The sequence below is a fragment of the Lagopus muta genome, chromosome 2, assembly GCF_023343835.1.
Source record: "Lagopus muta isolate bLagMut1 chromosome 2, bLagMut1 primary, whole genome shotgun sequence".
NCBI classification, from domain to species: Eukaryota; Metazoa; Chordata; class Aves; order Galliformes; family Phasianidae; genus Lagopus; species Lagopus muta.
Genome location: NC_064434.1, coordinates 3,734,866 through 3,757,156, shown reverse-complemented (window position 1 = coordinate 3,757,156; position 22,291 = coordinate 3,734,866). Strand labels below are relative to the sequence as shown.

Sequence of the window (22,291 nt, the reverse complement as noted above, 5' to 3'; positions counted from 1 at the left end):
CAATGATGGTGCTCTGAAGCACTGTGTTGTGCCGAGCATCACTTGGGCACTGCTGCCTTCAGCTCTCTGCAATCCAGGCTCATGTTGCTGACTTGCAATCAGCACAAAGATGGGTCAGATTCAAGCTAAGATTCAGTGCTGCCACATTCAAACCACAGAGGAAGCTTTACCATCAGGGAGGACAAGGAGCTTAATTGATAGAGGGTCTGCAGCTGATCTGTGTTGGGCTGAGAATCAGAAATGCTGAGCTCCTGCTGCTCCCTGTGAACTCAAACAGCCCATGTTTGCATGAGCACAGATCAGTCAGCTACTGGGTTCAGATTTTGGTGCCCTAAAATAATAAACTCCACATATAAGCCTAGGAAATCACTTAATCTAGCCACCTCTCACTGTATGGAAAACATGAAGATGTTTTCTTTCTTCCTGCCCTTTTCAGTAGTGCAGCCAGATGCCAGCACAAGACAGACTCTGGGTGCAACTAGTAAGTGAAAACCGTCTCAGGTCTCAAGCTCTCAGAGGAGGGAGGCATTACCTAGGGAGTGAGCAGCCCTCCCTCCTTCCCTGCACTGCTGCTAAGCAGGAAGTCAAAGAGTAACATGGATTGGAAGCAATGCCTGTTTTTTAATTCTTTGTCTCTGGTTCACTCCTTTGGCAAATGTATAAATATCCCTGGCAGCGGTCAAGGGCTCCCTTCAGTGGGTCTTAGGTTACTAGAGAGTCACTGCCTCTTTTTAAAACGTATCCACGAGCAAAAATATTCCACAAGCCTTGGGACAATCACAGCAAAGAGCATCCCAGGTTTTCTGCTTCAAATAATACTGCAACAGTTGTTTCTCCATGGGGGCCATTCACATCTCATCCTCCATTGATCCAAGACTGGGCATCAGAGCTAGACAGAGCAGGGTCTGAATGAGTGGCTAGGAAGTTACATTTTTATTTACAAGGCAGTCAAGGTTTATGCAGGCTGAAAGTCAAGCCATCTACAAATACCTCACAGCAATATATAATAAAACCATCACGACACGTAGGGATCCAGGTGTGGGGGCTGTTGGCTGACTGCAGTGGGCTCCCTCTCATCTCTGAAGCTGAAAGCAGGTCCTTCTGTAAACATGGCAAAGTAATTATGTCTTCTTTTCTTGTTCTGTTTCAATCAAAGGGCAGACAATTTATCAGCCTCTCTCATCTAAACCAAGCCTCTGCACAAGGTAAGATGCTGAGTTCAATTGCAGTTTCCTTCGCCTTCCTGTGGGGCTTTGCAGAGTGGTGGTCCTCCATCAGCAGGTCTTGAGAATGAGCTGTCATGTTACAACCATGTGGTTTTTGTGATTTTAGTGTTGCCAGGAAAGGAGTTTATTGTTCATTTTGAAAGAGCTTAAATCACTACATGCTGATAGCGGCCAGTTTCTCCTACTCATCAAAGAAATTAAGAGAGAAATGCACTCCTTCCCTGGCTGAGCAAAGTGAGATCTGGGGCATCAGCTGCATGAGATCCATCTGCCTGCAGCACAAGAACCTGTGGATGCGATATCCAGCCGGCTGAAGATTTCAGAGGAAACAGCAGAGAGAGACTACAAAGAGAATGAGAAGAAAGAAAAGTACAAAATAAGGATGCTCAGAGCCCCTGCTCAGAGCCTAGTTTTTGGCCTCAACCACCTCTGCAATTATCAGCAGATTGCAGATGGCATTTTGATGATGATTGCCTTTCAGCAGGAAGCCCTCTGCTACCTCTGCCCAGCCTCCAACAGCAGCTTGTAGTTCTTTGTGTCAAAGAGATTTTGCAGATTACAGACTGAGAGAGAGAATTAGAAGAAGGTGAAAATATAGAGGAAGCTTGGACAGAAGCGTTTGGCAAATCGCAACATTTTCTCATGTGGATGGAAGAGTAGAAGGGGAGATAGGGCTAAGGAGAGGAAAAAGAAAGATAATGGATATGATCAGTGTAACAGCAGACCTGGCCTTCATGGTCTTAGGACAAAATGGCCTGGGTTGAAAAGGCCCACAATGCTCATCCAGTTCCAACCCCCTGCTGTGTGCAGGTCACCAACCAGCAGCCCAGGCTGCCCAGAGCCACATCCAGCCTGGCCTTGAATGCCTGCAGGGATGGGGCATCCACAACAGGGCAACCTGTTCCAGTGCCTCACCACCCTCTGGGGGAAAAACTTCCTCCTCATATCCAACCTAAACCTCCCCTGTCTCAGTTTAAGACCATTCTCCCTTGTCCTATCACTATCCACTCATGTAAAAACAGTCATTTACAAGTCTTCTACCTCCACAACTGAGCAGACATCACTGTTTTTTCATGCTTATTTTTTCAGCAAAGTTTTTGCTCTGTCTAGAAGCATGACAGAAGTTGTCTTCAGAGACGCCTTTTACTTCTGCTTCATGCCAGAAGGCAGAAGTGGAAAGATGCAAAAAAATGCATTAAGTACCATGATAGACATTTGCAGATGTCAAAATGCTGTTGCTTATTGGGTATGGTTCCAGTTTTGGAGGAATACTCTCACTGACAATTCAGGAACTTCTTGTTTTTCTCTATCGGTGCCTAAGCTTCCAGAAATGATGCTATGTCTGCCTTTGTCCTGTGTAGCAACATGAGATGATAGGAACCATGTGAGACATCTGAAATATTCTGGTGACAAAGAATTATTCAAGGGAACTGATAAACAAAACATAATTTCCAGACAATTCAATCATATAACAAAAACAGAAGATCTGAATTAGATCCTGTGAGAGCATTTCAAGGTGAAAGTGTTGACTACGAATGCTTGACAAGTAATATTAATTGAGAAACAACCTCAGTTTCCCTTCCCTTCCCTTCCCTTCCCTTCCCTTCCCTTCCCTTCCCTTCCCTTCCCTTCCCTTCCCTTCCCTTCCCTTCCCTTCCCCCTCCAGTTCTTCCTTCCCTTTTCCCCAATTTTCCCTATTTTCCCCTTCCCTTTCTCTTTCCCTTTCCTTTCATCACAACTTTTTTTCTCCTTCTGCTCTTGTTGTTGTGCATCTTCTCCACAACTTCAAGATTTCACTCTGCCATCTTAGAAATTATTTATTTTTTGCTAACAAATCCTAATTCCTCCTGTCATTTTTTGTCTTAATGGAAGTAGCATGAAGACAGGCAAGAGGTACATAACTCTGAGTTCAGCTGTGGCAGCGTTATGAACCCACTCTTCACTTATTGTGGGTTATTCCATCGTGTGAGTCTCTCATTCATTTTACCACAGATCCCTAATCACAGTGCCTCTAAGGTCGGTGTTGGGTCCTCCCTGCACTCCATGAAGTCAAAATGTACCTTTAATTCTGCACTTCCAAAACCCTCAGCACATCATAGACCAGGTCCAAGCACACAGCTCCATTGCTAGAGCTGCTGCTCTTAGCTTGCATTAGATAGATAAGATGTAGAGATAGGAAGAATAACACCCACCCTTACCCTTTCAGCTGCTCACAGCTGAATGTAAGCACTACTGATGGAAACAACTGATTGTTTTGGATGCTTCTCATCATGCATCATTACAACCTAAGAGTGCACAAAGGATCAGCTTCTCCACATGGATGTTTCTTCCAGTTGAGGAACTGCAACTTCTTCAACCTCAGGGCTTGTTTTCGACTAACCATAGCATGAGCAGGTCTGATTTTCAGAAGGTGAGAGCTGAGTGTGCTGTGGAAATAGAAGTCCTTTGAAGTACTGCAAAATTAGCATCCAAGTTCTTGGTTATTTTATTGTTCCCTGAAGATGGATTTGAGTTTGACGAGGATGCAGCCAGGAATGTGGCTATTATTGGAAAAGGAAAGAGGAATTTCTTCTACTGAAAAGGCTTATTTCTCAGTGAGAAATGAGGAGTTCTTGTGCAAAAATATCATTCTCAATCAAAAGTAAGAGAGGGAAGGAAGATGAGAGTGAGTGTTCCAGTTTCCTAATAAAAGAAGTTAGAAGTTACAGTCTGATATGATTTTATGAGGAAAGCAGAAATTGCCTGCAAAAACATTCACTGAGTCAAAATGGTGCATGGATGCAGAAGGCAGAAATGTATCTGGCAGAAAACATTCTTTCACTGCAAACTTATGCTCTGAAGGCACGCTTTCCAAGCAGACCTTGGTGAACCAGCCCATGTCTTGCTGAGCTGGGAAACAGGACCCAATTTTAACAGCATATCTCTTGGTTGAGCCAACGTAGTGTCACAGAATCATGGAATCATTTGAATTGGAAGAGACTCTTGAAGGCCATCTGATCCCACTCCCTGCACTGACTGGGGACACCCACAGCTCCATCAGTGCTCACAGCCCCATCCAGCCTGACCTTGGCTGTTTCCAACCCAATGTCACCCACCACCTCTCTGAGCAACCTGTTCCAGCATCTCACAACTGTCTTTAACCCTACTGCCAGCTCTGAACCAATTCACCATCTTCTGTAAGACACTGCCACAACCATAGCATGGCTCCACCACCATGGGATGCTTGCAAACACCTTCCATTCATGACGGGGCAACGGTGGGAAGCCTGGTTGAAGCATTTCCATTTAGCCATCAAACTGGCGCTCGGCCTACGCAAACTGAGCTGGTATCTCACTTTCCTGACAGCAGCTCTGAGCCAAGACACATTTGGCTCACCATCAAAGCCCTTGTGCTGCTAGCACTATCTGCAAAGCAGTCGCTCCCAGCAGCCCCGACAGCTTCATGACCTAACTCAGTCAAATGGGCCAAGAAAGCATCATCGGCGCTGTTTCTCAGCAGGGTGACAGACTCAGAGAGGGAAGGAGCTGCTTTCATCATGAGATGGCAAGTCCTGCTGGCTTGGCCGGAGAGAGCGCTTTTCTTCTGGCTCACTTTGGCGTGCAATGTTTCTCAACATGAATGTTGAACAGGGGATAAGAGGGAGTCGCGTTATTTTTTCACCATGCAAACCCTTTTTCTTGTCCTTGCAAAACGTATTCCCTTTCTTTCTCGATTTCTCTCTTTTGGGTGGGGTTGGTTTTTCATTTTTGGTTGTTTACTTTTGGTTTTGTTTATCTGTACTTCCCTTAGTTGCTTAAACATCAAAACTACATTTTTTCTTTCTTTTCTTCCTTTTTTTTTTTTTTTTTTTTTAATTATTCGAACATGCAGCCACTCCATACTTGACATTTACTTCTACTTTTCAAAGGAAAAGCAGAACTAGTGCGTGATTTCACTCACAAGAGGAGTGGGATGGTGCACATAGAAGGCACATTGACCAGCCACCTTGTAGCAGGCAATGCCCGGCACCTCTCGTGTTGGAGAAGCTGAGATAACACCTGCTTTCTCACGGAGGCAGCAAGCGGATGGATGGATGCACTGCTAATGCCAAATGCTCTGAGATCCCTCAAAGGGAAGCTCCCAGCCTTGCAAGCTATTTTAAGACTTCAAAGCCTTGCGACCGGCCACGCTTTTCCCCTCATGTAGGAAAGAGCACAGCTCTGCTGAAACTTCTCCTGCATCTCCAAGTTCCTCCTCGCAACTGCTCACAGCTTGGGTTTGCAAAGCTGCATTTCCCTCCTCCCACCCCTCCCACGCTGACCCTCCACATCCCTCACTGCCGCCAGTCGCCAGCGGCTCCAGCGCCCCAGCTGCCCCACAGACGTCTTATCTGCTGATGACAAAAGGCCAGTCTGGCTCTCTTGCTGGTGGCATTATTTGAAAAGGTCACACGGAGACAGTGGCTTGACAGTCTGCTTGGAAAAACACTACGTATAGCCTGTCCGTGGCTCTTGGTGCATTCGTTAGGCTGCCTGCGAGCTAAAAGCATTCCACGGCAAAGCATCTCTTTTTTGTTTTGCTCTTTTTCCTCTTCTTCTTTTTCTTTTTCCTCTTCATTTCTTTTTCTTTTCCCATTTCTTTTTCATCTCGTTTTTCCTCTTCTTTTTCTTTTTCCTTTCTTCCTTTCCTCTCTTCTTTTTCTTTTTCCCTTCTTCCTTTCCTTTCTTCTTTTCCTTTCTTCTTTCTTCTTTTTCTTTTTCTTTTTCTTTTTCCTTTTCTTTTTCTTTTTCTTTTTCTTTTTCTTTTTCTTTTTCTTTTTCTTTTTCTTTTTCTTTTTCTTTTTCTTTTTCTTTTTCTTTTTCTTTTTTTTTCTTTTTCTTTTTCTTTTTTTTTTCTTTTTCTTTTTCTTTTTCTTTTTCTTTTTCTTTTTCTTTTTCTTTTTCTTTTTCTTTTTCTTTTTCTTTTTCTTTTTCTTTTTCTTTTTCTTTTTCTTTTTCTTTTTCTTTTTCTTTTTCTTTTTTTTTCTTTTTCTTTTTCTTTTTCTTTTTCTTTTTCTTTTTCTTTTTCTTTTTCTTTTTCTTTTTCTTTTTCTTTTTCTTTTTCTTTTTCTTTTTTTTCCTTTTCCTTTTCCTTTTCCTTTTCCTTTTCCTTTTCCTTTTCCTTTTCCTTTTCCTTTTCCTTTTCCTTTTCCTTTCCCTTTCCCTTTCCCTTTCCCTTTCCCTTTCCCTTTCCCTTTCCCTTTCCCTTTTCCTTTTTTCTCTTCTTTTTTTTTTCCTTTTTTTTCCTTTTTTTTTCCTTTTCTTTTTCTCTCTTCTTTTTTCTCTTCTTTTTTTATTTTTCCTCTTCTTTTTCTTTTCTTTTTCCTTTTCAGTGTTTTTTAATCCCTCTTTTTTTGTTGTTGTTGTTATTTTGCTTATTCCTTACCCTTTTCTCTTTCCCTTTCCTCTTCCCTTTTCCTTTCCCCCTTTTTTTTTTGTTTTTGTTGTTTTTCTACCACGTTTTGGTTCAGTGATTGTGTTTGTGCATGTATGCCAATCACCTTCATAGGTTTTGCTCTGTCCCAAAATAGCTGCTCGTTTCTGCTTCAGCAGCTGCAAGCACACATTAAAGGTCACACAACCTCTCCACGAGCAGCACCAGCAAGGGATGCACATGTAGCAGCTCTGCTCCCATATAGAGACCCCCAGCCCACAGATCAGCCTCATGCACACACGCAGTGCCATGCACAGTACAGCTTGTGTGCAACAGGGCGCAGAAATTCATTTGGCCAAAAGACGTGCCTGACCAGCACGGATGTAGTTAGGGTGTCAGGGTAAGGGATGGGGACTCAGTCCTGCTCACAGCCTTGGCCCAAGTGGGTTGCAAGAGAAATGGGAGACACAGAGCATTGGTTTTGGGGTCTGGAGAGAGGAAATGCTGAAGCAACCACTGCCCTCACGGGAATTGTAGCTGAACCAAAGTGAGCAGCTGGGTGCTGGAGCTGAAGACAGCAGCATGACTTACATGTGGTGGTGACACATCTGCAAGAAATGGCACGTAAAAGGGATGGAGAGATACGGGCTGAGCTGAGAGCGTTTGGAGGGAGAGTCAGACCCTTGCAATGGGCTCCACTGGCAGGAACTGAAATGTCTCCGTATCTTCTCTAGACAAGAAAGCCTCCTCTTTTGGAGTCAAAATCCCCGGGCAATGTTGCCACAGCAGATTTTGTTTACTGTCACGTAGAACCGAGGCCAAGCACTGGTGGATTATTTCTGACTTTTCTTATTCCACACAAACACTTCTTCCTTGTTGACACGCTGGGTTTTGTGTATGTGGGGATGTGGAGTGCTTTAAAAAGTGAAGCACAGGAAACTTGGGTAAAATAGAGTTAGCTCTGAGCAGAGGTTGAGGCTGGCAGGATAGATGGGCTGGGGGAAATCTTGGGTTTGGGATCATGGGAAGTGCCCCATTGGAGCACTGAGTGTGTGTCACCCCAGTAAAGAGCTGAATTCAATATGCTGCTTTTTCTTGTAGATGACATCATTGTGATTGCACTGTATGACTTTGCTGCTTCAAGTGACCGTGATCTGGAGCTGGTCAAGGGGGAGAAACTTCAGATCCTCTCCAAGTAAGGGATGCTAAAGTCGAGCACAGCCAGGCTGGTAGAGGTGGGGACTTTGGGATCAGACATGAATTTGCTGCCCACGAGAGCTGTGGAGATGTGGAAGGTGACACTATCCTGCTTTCCTGAGGTTACAGGCACTTTGGAGTCAGGTTGTGTCCATGCCTGGCTGCTGCTGGGACCTTCTCCCCTGCCAGTTCACAGGGGTGCAGAAGTTGGATGAATAACACCACTAAAGTAGCCTGTTGCATATTTTGTGCTGATTGTGCTTTTGCAAAGGATGTGGGTTGGGCGTAGTCAGAGGAAAGGACAGAGTTGAGCCAGGGAGAGGAATGATTTCATTTCATCTTCTAAAACTCACGAGAGAAGAGGCCAGCTGTTCATCTACCCAACCCATAAAAGGGCAGGAGTGAGTTTTGGTCCCATTTGGCCTTGGAGGGCTGCTCTGTCCTTGGCTATCCTGTGAGGTGGCCTCCAGAAGGGACAGAATGGACACATGGAGCATGGGAACAGTGGTCCCACTGGAGGGGCATGGCTTTTAGTCATGGCTCGTGCTTGAGTAGGACAACAAAGCTGGTGGCTGGTAGATAAATGTAGGAGCAGAATGGAGGAGTCCCCATGTCCCTGTGCAAGTGACAAAATTAAGTGATGGTGACCTTGATGTCCCACATCTCCCTTTTGGTGCATAGCAGAGGTTTGGGTCTATGCTTCCTCTACATCAGTGGAAAGAAGCCGTCACCTTGAGAAGCCACTGACAGGCCACATGCTGTTTTTCTCAGCAGCCTTCAAACAAGTGGTGACCCTAGGAGAATGAGCTCACAGAGTGACATCTCCCCTAAAGAGCACTCAGAACCCCATAAACCGTGTTGTCCTCTAATCTGTACCCATTTGTGAAGCCTCCTCTGGGCACTGACACTTCTTCTTCTTGCTTTGCAGCGAGGGGGACTGGTGGCTGGCCAAATCCCTCCGAAGTGGGAAGAAAGGCTACATCCCCAGCAACTTCGTTGCACTAGTAGACAGCCTGGAACAGGAAAAGTAAGTGCATAAACTGGTGAGGGGTGAAGGTTGATGCAGGGCTTTCCTTCCCAAAACAGCATCCTAACACTAGCTGTTGCTTTAGCCCAGACGTAGGCTTCCCTGCACAGAAAGATTTGATCCAATAGGGTTTCAGTATCAAAGCAGAAGGAAAGGTTTATTCCCCATCTTTTATCCTCCTCAATGGTATTCAGTTACAGTGGATTAGCCCCAGTAATCCCCCTTGGGATCCACCTTGGCAATCGCCTCTTAGAGAGAACCAGCCGTTACTGAGTTCAGCATGCAGAAATGGGATCAAGGCACAGATGCTCTTTGTATCCAAGGGATATGTTTTAATGGCACTTGGCACCTCCAGCCCATGTATCTGCTTCACACTTGGCCTTTCTGGGCTTACTGGTTTTCCAGGTGAGCTGTGGGTCCCTGCCCTGGCTGGGCTTGTGTATAGCAGCTCTGGAACAAACTCAGCTCTCTGCTTTGCTTGAACAGGCAGTGAAGCAAGCCCAAAAGTGACAGAAATCTGCTGTTTATATACCAAAACCATCTCATTACTGCCACTTTCCAGCAAATGAAAATCTATTAACTGATAAAAATAACCCTCCATTTCAGAGTGTAACAGTAAAAAACCGAACCAACTGGAAAGAATGTCCTTTTTCTTATTCCGAGCTTTTCCTTTTCCAAAACGGTTTTACCTTTTCCATCTCCCAGGTGGTTTTTTAAAACTCTGAGCAGAAAAGATGCTGAACGGCTGCTGTTGTCTTCTGGGAACAAAATTGGCTCCTTCCTTGTTCGAGAGAGTGAGACCAGCACAGGTGAGATCCACAGAGCGACTGCTGGGCATGGGCACAGCTTGGAGGACCTTCCAGACCTGAGCTGCGTGGTTCAGCAATGCCAGTGTTGGAGTTTGCTGTGGGACAGAACCACGCTTGGCAGGCTCAGCAGGGCTGCATTAGATGTCCTCATGATGCTCCTCATATAGATCAGGCTGTGGTGAGGGTGGTTCCTATCACCACAGCTCGTGGCAGAGATGCAGGAACAGAGATAAGCACCGAAGACTTTCCAAAACAATGCTTTAGAGGCTTTTTTTCTTTCTTTCTTTCTTTTTTTTTCTTTTTTTTCTTTTTTTTTTTTTTCCCTGCCTTTTCTCCCTAAGGAAATATTTCTCTCTTGTTTTGCTTTTTCCTTTTATTTATTTATTTTATTATTTTTTAAATGGTGATTCCTCTACACACCGCTGGGGAAACATCTCTGCATCTCTTAGGCAGTGGGTATTATTGTTAACTAATACTTGACACAGGGAGGAGGTGGGTTCACCATCCCTGGAGGTGTTCCATAACTGTGGGGATGTGGCACTGAGGGTTGTAGTTAGTAAGCATGGTGGGGCTGGGCTGGGGTTGTGCTGGATAACCTTACAGGTCTTTTCCAACCTGAATGGTTCTATGATTCTGTGATTCAATGGGGCTTCATCTGGTTGCCTGAACATGGACATCTCAGAGCCATCCAGATGCTCCATAAAATACAGTTTTGCATCATACCTGCCAGGCCCATGCAGATGTCCCATAACATCTCACAGGTATGTGATACCCATGTTTAGGGGACTAAACAGCCCTTGGTATGATCTGGAGCAGAATTCTTTGTACCTTCAGTGCTTTTCCCATACCAAACTTGCTACTCTTTAAACAGAAAGACGCTGAGAGTCCCTGAGGGATGATCCCAAACCCAGAACAGGAGGCTCTGAGACTTAGGACAAGATTTGGTGGTGCCCACACTGTTCTGAGCTGGCATCCAGCACAGAATGTGGACCTATCTGTATGTAAACTCAGGTTTGTGCTGGGATGTGATGCAGGAGTGTAGGGGAAAGTCCTTGTGATTGAGAGGCAGTAACCCCTTTTGGCCATCCTAACTATCACTAGGGAAAGTGAGACTCCTGCCATCCACATGGCTCCATGTAATGTTTTTAATGTTCTGCTCTCACTGACAGAAGAGAGAACAGGTGCTTTCCAACTCTTATGCTTTGCATTTACACACTTGTCCCAGAGGAACAGGAACCAAACACAGTGAATGACAGGGAAAGCTCCACGGCACTCACTCCAGCAAACCAAACTCAGGCTTTGGGTGAAATGTGATCATAAGATCTAATGACAGGATAAGGATTAGCCAGGTAGTAGGTAGGTGATATGTTGGCCTGGAGGATGCCTGGAGCCCCTGTCACTGCTGCATGCTGCACATCACTGCTCTGAAAGACACAGGAGGTTTGGAAGGTCTGTCGGGTCTGGAGAGCAGGTCCTGCAGGAGAGCAGACACTTGGGGTACAACCATACTAACAAATAGATCTCTGCTGGCTTGCAGTCCCCAGGCACACATAGGCACATGTTAGTCATTAATTCCTGCTCTGCCTTCTGCAGGGCTGTGTGTCATCACTGCAGATGGGTTCACATCATGTCTGGCTCCTTCCTTTTGCAGACCTTGCTCTGCAGAAACCACTACATGCCCTAAGCCATGTCCATGGCTACTCACTCTTGGACTCATGCCCTATAAGCCCAACTTTGCTGAGCTGTAGCCTGGCCTGTGCATTGTTTCAGTCACTGTGAAATTAAAACATCACCAGCAGCCACAGCAACAGTAATAGAAGCAATAATAATAACAATGACAATAATAATATTGCATGAATGTGGTTAATCCATTCTAGCCAAATTTATAAGCACTGCGGGCACAAGCCCTATGGCATCACCCCTGTGCCCTCAACAAGAACCATACATGTCTCTCTGGGAAAGACACTCTTAGTTGTGTAGTTGTAGCCCTTAATCAACAAGACATGGGCTGTGGAAAATGAGCCATTCTTTGGCCCTTTGCTGGAATGTTTTGTTGCACTCTTGAGGATGGTGCAGGGCTCCATAATGCCCAAGTGGTGTGCTTCCAGTCTTGGGTTCCCTTGATCTGCATATAAACCAGGGGGTCTTCCATGAACATTACATGACTGTATTTCATAGTTTGGAACAGAATTCATCCCAAAGCAACTGCTTGCTTGTGGAAAGCTCGTAGACTCTCCCAGATCCTGCTTGTCGAGGCTCATAGTCAACAGCAATAGAGCAATGTCCACAGAAGTGATTTTCTATTGTTACTTTTTTAAAATTATCAGCACAAGGAATGTTTCCAGATGTAGTGCAGGAAACTGCAGTGAGAACTGATGCTGTGATGGAGAAACACCAGCCAGGCAGCATTACGTGCTGGCAAGTTTTCCCCTCACGTGGAGGATTAAGGTTTCACAGTCAGCATGGAATGCCCCATTTCTGCTTATGATCCTATATGACAGATACATGCTTTTTAACATATATAGCCTCGCCTCTTCAGATGCTAAAAAGGCAGCCTATCAACCCAGTTGATGTATTGGACTCTTAACAGCCCAGCAGGCTTATAACAGCTTTCTCCAGAAATACGATCCAGACAAAGGGGGAAAAAAAGTAATGTTGAGCTGTATTGAAATTTACCCTGACATAAGTGTGAAGTTGCTGCAGTGTCTTGTTCTGGTTGTTTTGGTTTCTTTCTGTGAGAAAAAAAATAGTTTTTTATATATATATATATACACATAAATCCATGGGTTGGATTATAACCCCATTATAAGGAGAAAACAGATCAGTGTGGAATTGGATTTGGGCTATGGGCTGTAGGAAAAGACCTTGGAGACCTTGGATAACACTGAGAAGGGACACATTTCTTGACCTTATTTCTCCCGTGAACCAATATTCTGGTTGTACTGATGGGTTGTTTCTACAAACTGGCAGGTCTGCAGTCACTTGCTTTGTCCGGATGAGGTGGTATGGTTGAGAGAGCTCAGATGAAAAAGGGAAGCTGTGGAAAGACTATGATGACCTACAAAGATGTGTTTTTGATGACCATGTGGTTTCCACAGGGCCTTTGGTCACCGCATAGACAAGTCTTACCCAATCAAGCTTCAACTGGCCCAGTCAAGCTCTAGTGAAACTTCACCCTCTTCATGCAGAATCGTAGAATCACAGAATCAAAGAATCACAGAATCACCAAGGTTGGAAAAAACCTTTGAGATCATCCAGTCCAACCATCCACCTATCACCAATAGTACTCACTAAAGTGTAGTAGGCAATGCAACACTAAACCACGTCTCTCAACACAAAATCCAAACATAAAAAAAGATGGAAAGATGGAAATTAGCAGTTTTGGAGCCTGATGAGAAGGAATCAGCAAGGGCTGGGAGAAGTGCCTACAGCTGCAGACAGCTGAGAAAAGAGAGGGTTGCTGGTCCCTGAGTTGCTGCTTGTCCTCACGTTTTTTTCTCTTGCTTGCCCTCCAGGTGCCTATTCCTTGTCTGTGAGAGACAGTGATTCTGCTCATGGGGACATCATCAAACACTACAGGATCCGCTCCTTAGACGGTGGAGGTTATTACATCTCCCCAAGGATGACTTTTGCCACCCTGCCAGAGCTAATCCATCATTACAGCCGTAAGTTGCTTTCCTTCCCTACTGATTTCCAGCAGGAGGTGGGCAGAGGGAGGGTGGGCTTGCCAGCCACCACCATTACTCCATCCACTCTCATGAGCAAGATACTCTCCTCCAAACTGGGCTCCCATGCCCTGTCTTTTGCCCTTGGGCAATGTGAGGGTGAGCTCTGCCTCCCACCTTGTAAGTGGGAAGTCACCAAGAGAACGGAGCACTGAAGGGAAGGAGGAACACCTGGAAAGGTTTGGGACTTGCTAAACAGGCTGCTCTCCCTTATGACTCTTTTTGAGCCTCTTCCTTTCATTGGATCCATTTTGGCTGTGCTGATCCCTGTGGCTGAAACAGTGTGGGGTTATGGAGCGGTCCCATGAGCCGGCTTTTTCCTCTTCAAGGAGGAGCAGGTTAGTTCTGGGGCTGAAAGTTTGCTGTCAAACTGTCCATTGAACTGTCTTGTGTTTTTTGCTCACACAGAGAGGGGAGACGGTCTGTGCCAGAGGCTCATAGCTCCCTGCACATCTCTGGCTCCCCAGAGGCCCTGGGCACAGGATGAGTGGGAGATCCCACGGGAGTCTCTGAAACTTGTGAAGAAGCTTGGCAGCGGGCAGTTTGGGGAAGTGTGGATGGGTAAGTACAGTGACCCCATTCCAGGGAAGAAATGTATAAACAGAGGAGATAGAAAACCCTCTTTCCTCAAGACAGGACTGGTCTGAGTATGGGTATGAACACCTGAAGTATGAACACCTACTTTTTGGGTACACCCACAGCAGTAGATGCTGTTCTCCTGGGAAGGACCAGACAGGTTGTACTTCCATGGTTCAGCATGGGCTTCATAGGGCTGATGTGACTGATGTGCCTCTCCAATCTCCTCCTATCCCTGCTGTTGCTCACAGCCTGCTGGTCTGAGATTTACCACTCTCTTTTGCTGGGAGGTTGAAAACTCTTTCTGTGCTTTTCTGCTTCCTGCTCCACCAGCTCTTCTTATGTGGCCCAACAGAGCCTGCAGAGAGGCCAGAATTCCTCAGTGCATCTTTATCTCCCTGCAGGCTACTACAAGAACAACTTCAAGGTGGCTGTGAAGACCATGAAGGAGGGCAGCATGGATCCCAATGCTTTCTTGGCAGAGGCAAACTTGATGAAGAAGCTCCAGCATAATAAACTGGTCCGGCTCTATGCTGTAGTCACAAAGCAGCCAATTTACATTGTGACAGAGTACATGGCCAATGGTAAGAGCCTTACCAAATGCTTTTGTTAGAATTCTTGCAAAATCAAGTCAGTGAGATGACTGGTACTCCAATGTGTAATGGGTGGACATTGTACCAAACTGACAAGAAAAGCAGTAAGTGATCTAGGAGGCTGTTTCTGGAAAAGGAAGGGATTCTTTGAGTGATTAAATGCGTGGTTACATATTTCATAAGCCACTTCATATAATGCTAGCACTCCATTTGAAGATTATCTCAAGTTCTGATCTCCCCATTCCTATTGGAAGTGCAGAATTTTGTTCTCCTCATGGTAAAATTATTTTTTTGCCCCTCTTGACCATGAGGCATTGAGTGAAGAATGTCCAACACTTTACAGAGGTGTGTGCAGGGAAGAACTTGGCTGCTCTTCAGAACACTGTCAGAAGGTGCTGCTGGGGACACCCACTGCCTTCCCTTGGATTTTCTCCAGGATGTGGGCAGATTTGTTGCCTGTTCAGAGAAGCACCAGAGAAAGCAAATGCACAGACATATTCAGAAGACTCACCGCCGTCTCTTCTCTTTCGCAGGGTGTTTGCTGGATTATTTGAAGACAGAGGAAGGAAGCCAACTGAATCTCCCCAAACTCATCGATATGTCTGCTCAGGTTAGTGATCAGCCATTGGTAATGAACTGGAGGCCATCATTTGTTTTTGTCCCTTGCTAGTTCAAAGTAAGTCTGTGCCAGCATCGAGTGTCACAGAGGAAAACAGCACCTCCTGGTATGCTGTCAGAAGGTTCCTCTCTCAGCCCTCATCTTAATGTGCATGTCACATCAGCAATGCTCTGCTGGCCTTTGGGCAGCCTCAGAGGAACTTAATGCAGCGCTAGAGGACTTTTTTTTTTTGCTTATTTTTTATTGTTGTAGTTTTGTCTGTTTTGTTTTTGGTTTGTTTTATTTTTATGGCTGACTGAGCAGGAAGAAGGTTTTTTCTCTTAGGACAAAAAGGAGAAGAAAACTCAACAAAGAGAGTTTCACTGTAGAGACCTGCTGGCTTTCCTCAGTTCTTCCCTCCTGATGATGGGTCATAAAAGATGTTCTGCTCCTCAAAACTGCATATACCATTCCTTATGAGAACTACTTTTTGCCTTTGTAGGATTTTGTTCTTTTAAGTTTTGTCGTTTTAATCCATCTGCAACCCCCTTATTTAGTATTTTTCCCTCAATTTCTTCCTTCCTTCTCTCATTCACTTTTCCCTTCCTACTTGTCTCCTTGCCTTTTTTCATTATTTGATCTCTTGAAATATATTGCCTGTGGTTTGTTTCAAACATCTGACAATAAGCATAATGATCCAAATCCATTGCTATCAGAGAACCATTGGATTTGGCAGGAGATTTACACCTCAGAACATGGCTCAGTGCATTTCTGTGGAAGAGGAGAGCAATAATGAACATGTGGAATGATAGAGAATTTCCAGGCAGTAGTATGGAATAGTCTGAAAATTGCCTGTCCCCAGCACCAGGGTTGTATAGGTCTGACGACACAGACTCTGCAGGAGACCATGAGAGAGATCTTTTCCAATGCAACTTCCAGAGTTGAGAACCTAAACATCTCTCTGAGCTCAGGGTTTGAGCCCTGAATGTGACCTGGTTGTTCTGAGCTGCCGGAAACCCATTCACTGCAGTGGAGAAGGCTGAAGAGTCCCCATATAGTTGGCACTGACACTGGGGTTCAGCACAAGTGCATGTGGATGTCCCCTCTCCGTGGGCACCTGGAAGCACCCTTCTGGGCATCCCTCCATACTCTTTGCAGGACCCTGAACTGCCCATGGCTTCCAGGACAAAAGCCCACACATCTGAGCAATGTGATGCTCCACACGAGCCGCCTGAAGTGCATGAGAAGGATTCTGCCCATCCTTCATGCTGTGGGAGTCAATTCAAAGATTTCATCATTCCCTTCCCTCCTCGGCTGGCTTCAGACACTCAGTATCTCTGAGATGAGGAGGAGGAGGAGGAGGAAGAAGGCAGTCTCTTGAGATATTTTGCAATCTATGACTATCTGTAGTATTGGGATGACCCAGCAGGCATCCAGCCCCATCAAACATAATTTTGGATCCACTAGCATCCGTTGGGGCTAAAATTAGAAAGTACTGGGCTGATGCACTTGATCCTGTGGTCACTCTTCAGCATGAAAGCTCAAAAGATCTCTGGGCCGGAACGAGCCTATCACCGGGTCCTATCTCATCAGGTCAGGAGAGGAAATGACATCAATTCTTCCATTTTCCACTACAGAAGGCAGCACATGCACAGAAAGGGTTTTGATACAAGTTAGAAACGCAGCATTGGAAAGTATGTGTTAGTATCCTGTTTGAAACCACATGTAAGTTGAGAAGCTGATGTGAATCTGTACGGGGTGGAAAATTGCTCTGCCATCACCCACAGGCGTTTAAAAGCTTTAATAGGTGCTAACCATTATTAGCAGTGCTGCGTGCATCCACTCATCCTGAAAAATGCCTGGCACAAATCTGGACTTGGCTGATACAGTAGTTTTGGAATCCCACATCACCCAGCACTCAGTGGTAAAAGATCACTGCCCTCGTTTATAGGGGTTCATCACACATCCCAGGGCTGCTCCAATGAGCTGAACACTGAAGGATGATCTCAGGAGAAAGAGCCTCCCAAAATATGGAGGTGACTGAAGAAGGCAATTTGTTCTCAGGACAAGGGATCTGCATAGGGACATACCCTCTGTGTCAGTCATATTACTATGCATATCTGGGTTTTCTTCTCTATTGCATCCCATAGAAATCTGAGGGCAGCTACATTCTGTCCTTGTTTCCTATTCTGGATCCAACCCAAGGGATGAAAACATGAGTCTCATCTGTATTGCAGAAGGCTCTCCAATGATCTGCAACCCACTCTAAAGCAGGTCTGCTTAGGAGAGCAGAGGAGGTTGCTGAAGAGACTTTGATTCTCCTGGATCTGGACTTCAGTACTGTGACTGAGAGACAGACAAGCTCTCTGAGTGGTTTTTGTTTTGTTTTGTTTTTAATTCTTCTTTTTTTAATTCACTTATTTTATCTGTAGTATTGATGATTAAAATCCCAACTAGAAGGGATAGTCCTGTGGCAGAAATCGGGAATCCACTGATGTGGCTTCAGATTAGCTTCAACTTTCTGCAGCTCACTACAGACACGACTCAAAGCCACAACTTCTGAGCAAAACAGAGAGTGATGCTTCTGCTCCGCTTGACTTGGCTGTTCAAAGCTTTCAGACACTGGCTGAATGCTGGTAGAGCTGCACATATGCATAGATATGTGGGTAACATCTGTGTACGTGCAGATGTTTCTGTCTACCTGTTTATCTACCTGTCTATGGATCTATCTGATCATCCATCCACCCACCCACCCACCCATCCACGCATCCATCCACGCATCCATCCATCCATCCATCCATCCATCCATCCACCCACCCACCCACCCATCTACCCATCCATCCATCCATCCGTCCATCCATCCATCCATCCATCCATCCATCCATCCATCCATCCATCCATCCATCCATCCATCTGTCCGTCCATCCATCCATCCATCCATCCATCCATCCATCCATCCATCCATCCATCCACCCACCCACCCACCCATCTACCCATCCATCCATCCATCCATCCATCCATCCATCCATCCATCCATCCATCCATCTGTCCGTCCATCCATCCATCCATCCATCCATCCATCCATCCATCCATCCATCCATCCATCCATCCACCCACCCATCCACCCATCCATCCATCCATCCATCCATCCATCCATCCATCCATCCATCCATCCATCCATCCATCCATCCAAGGATGTAATCCCATGCACATGGAGGCATTTGGGCAACCCTACATACAAGTTGTGCATCTATAAAGGTGGGCGAGATGCAACCATGCTAAGAAGTGGTCCTTGGGAAGGTGACAGATGAAGATGGGCTCTGTTCTCCTTTCCTAGGTGGCAGAGGGAATGGCATACATTGAGAGAATGAACTCCATCCACCGTGACTTGAGAGCTGCTAACATCCTTGTCTCAGAGACACTCTGCTGCAAAATTGCTGATTTTGGCTTGGCCAGGATCATCGAAGATGAATACTTGGCACAAGAAGGTGGGTGTCATTCCTGCATTGCCTCACTCTCTAATTTCCCTTACCTCCAGTCCTCTTACCTTGTAGACGTGCCAAGACACAGGGCATCCAAAGGCTGGGCTGGGACCAGAGTCCCCATTTCTGCCCTTGTAGTACCCAGGCAGCAGGCTCAGAAAGCGCCAGGCTCCCAGGAGAGGCAGCAGCACTTGGGAACATAAATAAACAAATGAGGTTTGCAGGTGGAAATGGGGAAAAAGGCCTTTGGGTACTGTTTGGAGGACTGCTGCTGAATCTCAGGTTGCATCCCTAGAGAAATCTGACCTCCACTAATGAAGGCTGCTGCCTGTACATACATGTGAAGAGTGAGTCAGCCCAAAGGGAAGGAAAGGGAAATGTAATTCGGTCACTGCACCGCAGGAGTGCAGAGGGGAGCTGGAGCCTTGAACCTGGACATAGAGAAGCTGGCAGATGTCCCAAGCAAGCAAAGCCCAGAGCAAATCAGGTCCCTGTGCATCAGGACTTGTGTGTATTTCTGAGCACATACAGGTCAGAAAATCATTAAAGCTGGAATAGCTTTGATTCTGCTGGGGAAAGACCAAATTGATGCAGACTGTTGTCAGGTAGAAATAACCTTTTAATGAAAGCAACTATTGCCTTCCTCTGGCCGCATCTTCATAACCTTCAGTAAGTCACACTGCAGCTCCTCAGTGCAGCCAACAGCATGCAAAACCCAGGGCTCATGCCTTGCTATGCCCACAGGCACCTTCACATCCTATATTTCCCTTTGCTTCCACTGAGCAGGAGCCAAATTCCCGATCAAATGGACAGCACCAGAAGCCATTAACTTTGGAGTTTTCACCATCAAGTCTGACGTGTGGTCTTTTGGGATCCTCTTAACTGAAATCATAACCTACGGCAGGATCCCTTATCCAGGTATGGTGAGTAGGGGATGAGCATACATCAGCTTGAAATGATTTAGTGATGGCTTCAGAGCATCTATTGATTGCTTCAGAGCATGTACCGATGGCTTCAGAGCACCTAGTGATGGCTTTAAAGTATCTACTGGTGCCTTTAAAGAACCTAGTGGTGTCTTCAAAGCCTCTACTGATGGCTTCGAGGAATCTAGGGATGGCTTCAAAGCATCTAATGAGGGCTTCAAGTGCTTTATGCCTGGAGACTGCAGATGGGTACTTCCAATCCAGCCACAGCCTGTAGAAGGGAGTTGGGGGTGGGGTGATTGGATGATGAGGGACTGCAGACGGGGATGATGCTCAAATGTAGCCCAGCATCTGGTCTTCCCTTGTCCCCACATCCCCACAGTGCTGAATAACCCATGATGGGCTATCTTCTTTTCTAGGGATGACCAACCCTGAGGTGATTCGCAACCTGGAGCAGGGTTACCGCATGCCCTGCCCGGATATGTGTCCAGCTGAGCTCTACAGCATCATCCTGAGATGCTGGCGAAACAAACCTGAGGAGCGCCCGACCTTTGAGTACCTGCAGTCCGTCCTTGAGGACTTTTACACGGCCACAGAGAAGCAGTATGAGGCAGAGCCTCAGCCATAAGCCACCGGCACCTGGGGACAGAGGAAAGCCACCATCCTGCACAGGTTGGTGATGGCTCTTGTCAGGATCACCCTTTCTCCTGTGTGCTGCCACGATGGATTTGGGGATGGGGAGAAAGGAGGGATGTGGATGGTGTCACAGCTCCCCAGCTTCCCCCAGGAAGAGGGGATCACTGCCTGGAGGGTGGCATGGGGCTGCATGCAATGCCACTGTCCCCTCCACACCACAGGGAGGTGTCCTCTCTGCACCTCCTGGGGCCTCATCAGGCCTCCGAGCTCTGGAGTCATTCCTGCCTGGGTGGTCAACCCTGAATCCTTAATAAAGAACCGGAGAGACCATTTTCCATTTTATTTTATTCCTCCGTCAGGATGGCAGCCTGCTCCTGCATTTTCCATTCCCATTTCCCAGCTCCCTGAGAGGAGGTTGTGCTCTGCTCCCAGCTAACAGCAATAGGACGAGAGGTGATGGCCTCACGCTGTGCCAGGGGACGGTCAGGTTGGACGTTAGGAAACATTTCTTCCCCAAAAAAGCAGAGATGCAGTGGCACAGCTGCCCAGGGAGGTGGTGGGGTCACCGTCCCTGGGGGTGTTCCAGAAAAGGATGGATGTGGCACTGAGGGACACGGTCTAGAGTGGTCACAGGCATTGGTTGATGATTGGTTTGGGTGATGCAGTTGATCTTTCCAACCCTGATGATTCCGAGTCATCCTCCCAGCCCAAGGAGGAGAAGAGGAGAGGTTCGTGGTGCGGCCACCAGATGTCTCCACTTCCCCGTGAATCTGAGGGCTCCGAGCAGAGCGGGGAGGGAGGGAAAACGATACAGAAACGTCCAAAATACAACAAAATGGAACAAAATAAAATAAAAATAATAGGATAGAATAGTATCCTCCCTCACCCTCCCTGCTTTGCAAGGCTCTTGGAGCATCACCGATGATTCGTGCTATAGGACATCTCCACATCCTGCCCCAGGACTGATGGGAAGGGGTCTATGGGAGACCTACACCCCTCTACCACTGCAACTGCAGCTGGACAAGAAAGCACAGAGTGCAGAAAAGAGCATTAGACACCAATGGTTGGGCTGTGGGATCCTCCAAACCTGGAGGTGAAACAACCCCTGGTGTCTCAGCTGTTTCTTTATCACACATATGCTCTGCCACTGCCTTTCACACAGAACCACAGGCAGCTTTGCCCCTCATGGAGGAAGATGCAGTTTTGCTAAGACATCAGAAGTAACCCTCCAAATCAGCATTACTGGGAGCAGACAACCATGGTTACATTGACCAGTCCAGCAAACCACATCCCACCATCTCCATCTTCACAGCCTTGCTGCTGGGCCTCCCGAGTCCTATGCGAGCAGATCCAAGAGCTAATTTGGGATTAAACAGGCTTGGTCCACTTGTTTTTATTAATGATAAGGCATGCTGCAAATAAATACAGCTGAAATAGAAACGGCTTCTGTGGATCTTTTATGCTGGAACAAACAGGGAAGGAGAGTTCCAGGGTGTCTGCTAAACATTTGTGCATTTCATTATCACCCAAGGCCAAAGAGTCAAGTATTGTAGCTCAATTTAGAAAGGAACTGCGTATTTTTATGGCCAGTAACAACACGTGGCCAAGCCCAGGGTGAACATAACAAAGCAGAGGCAGAAAGTTGCACTTCCTCTGCACTGGATATCATGGCCTCTATTATTCACATGTTGAATTTGTTCCCTGCCACACCTGTGACAAATGGAAGGGGCAGACACTCACCTGGCTTTGCAGTTCCAGGTGCTTCTGCCACAAAGAGCCAGGGGAAGAAACAACTTGCAATGCTTCCTTCTTTAAGGCAAATGGGGCTTGGGTGTCTCTGTAGCCCTGAGAGAGACCTTGAGCCCCATGGGCAGCAAAGGTGTGAGTGGCTGGGGATCTCACACTCTGTGATCCTTTGCTGATCTGCAGCACTGGTATTGCTACCCAAACAGCTCACTTATGAGGGGGCAGTGAAGCTTCCCAGCAAGAGCATGCTGTTTATTTTGTGCAGGTATCGGGTTCTGCAAGGTGTTTTACAAGATAAGAGGTAATCCTTGCCTCAGGCAGAGTATGAGCTCTCTGGATGGCCCAGACAAGGGCTTAAAGAG

At 46.3% G+C, this 22,291-nt stretch overlaps 1 protein-coding gene across 3 annotated transcripts in view; it reads left to right on the top strand.

Annotated features, from left to right (window-relative positions):
- BLK (BLK proto-oncogene, Src family tyrosine kinase) overlaps window positions 1-21,610 on the top strand; it is a 36,495-nt gene extending 14,885 nt beyond the window's left edge. For 2 of the 3 annotated variants that reach the window (XM_048937401.1, XM_048937403.1), the window contains exons 3-13: window positions 1,157-1,205; window positions 7,719-7,812; window positions 8,743-8,841; window positions 9,547-9,650; window positions 13,166-13,315; window positions 13,784-13,936; window positions 14,356-14,535; window positions 15,078-15,154; window positions 18,480-18,630; window positions 19,411-19,542; window positions 19,967-21,610. In XM_048937401.1, coding sequence (XP_048793358.1) covers window positions 1,157-1,205; window positions 7,719-7,812; window positions 8,743-8,841; window positions 9,547-9,650; window positions 13,166-13,315; window positions 13,784-13,936; window positions 14,356-14,535; window positions 15,078-15,154; window positions 18,480-18,630; window positions 19,411-19,542; window positions 19,967-20,175 — 1,398 coding nt within the window. In that variant the 3' untranslated portion in view covers window positions 20,176-21,610. The remainder of the gene's footprint in view (window positions 1-1,156; window positions 1,206-7,718; window positions 7,813-8,742; window positions 8,842-9,546; window positions 9,651-13,165; window positions 13,316-13,783; window positions 13,937-14,355; window positions 14,536-15,077; window positions 15,155-18,479; window positions 18,631-19,410; window positions 19,543-19,966) is intronic. The other variant, XM_048937402.1, reaches the window with a different exon arrangement.
- The last annotated feature ends 681 nt before the right edge of the window (window positions 21,611-22,291 follow it).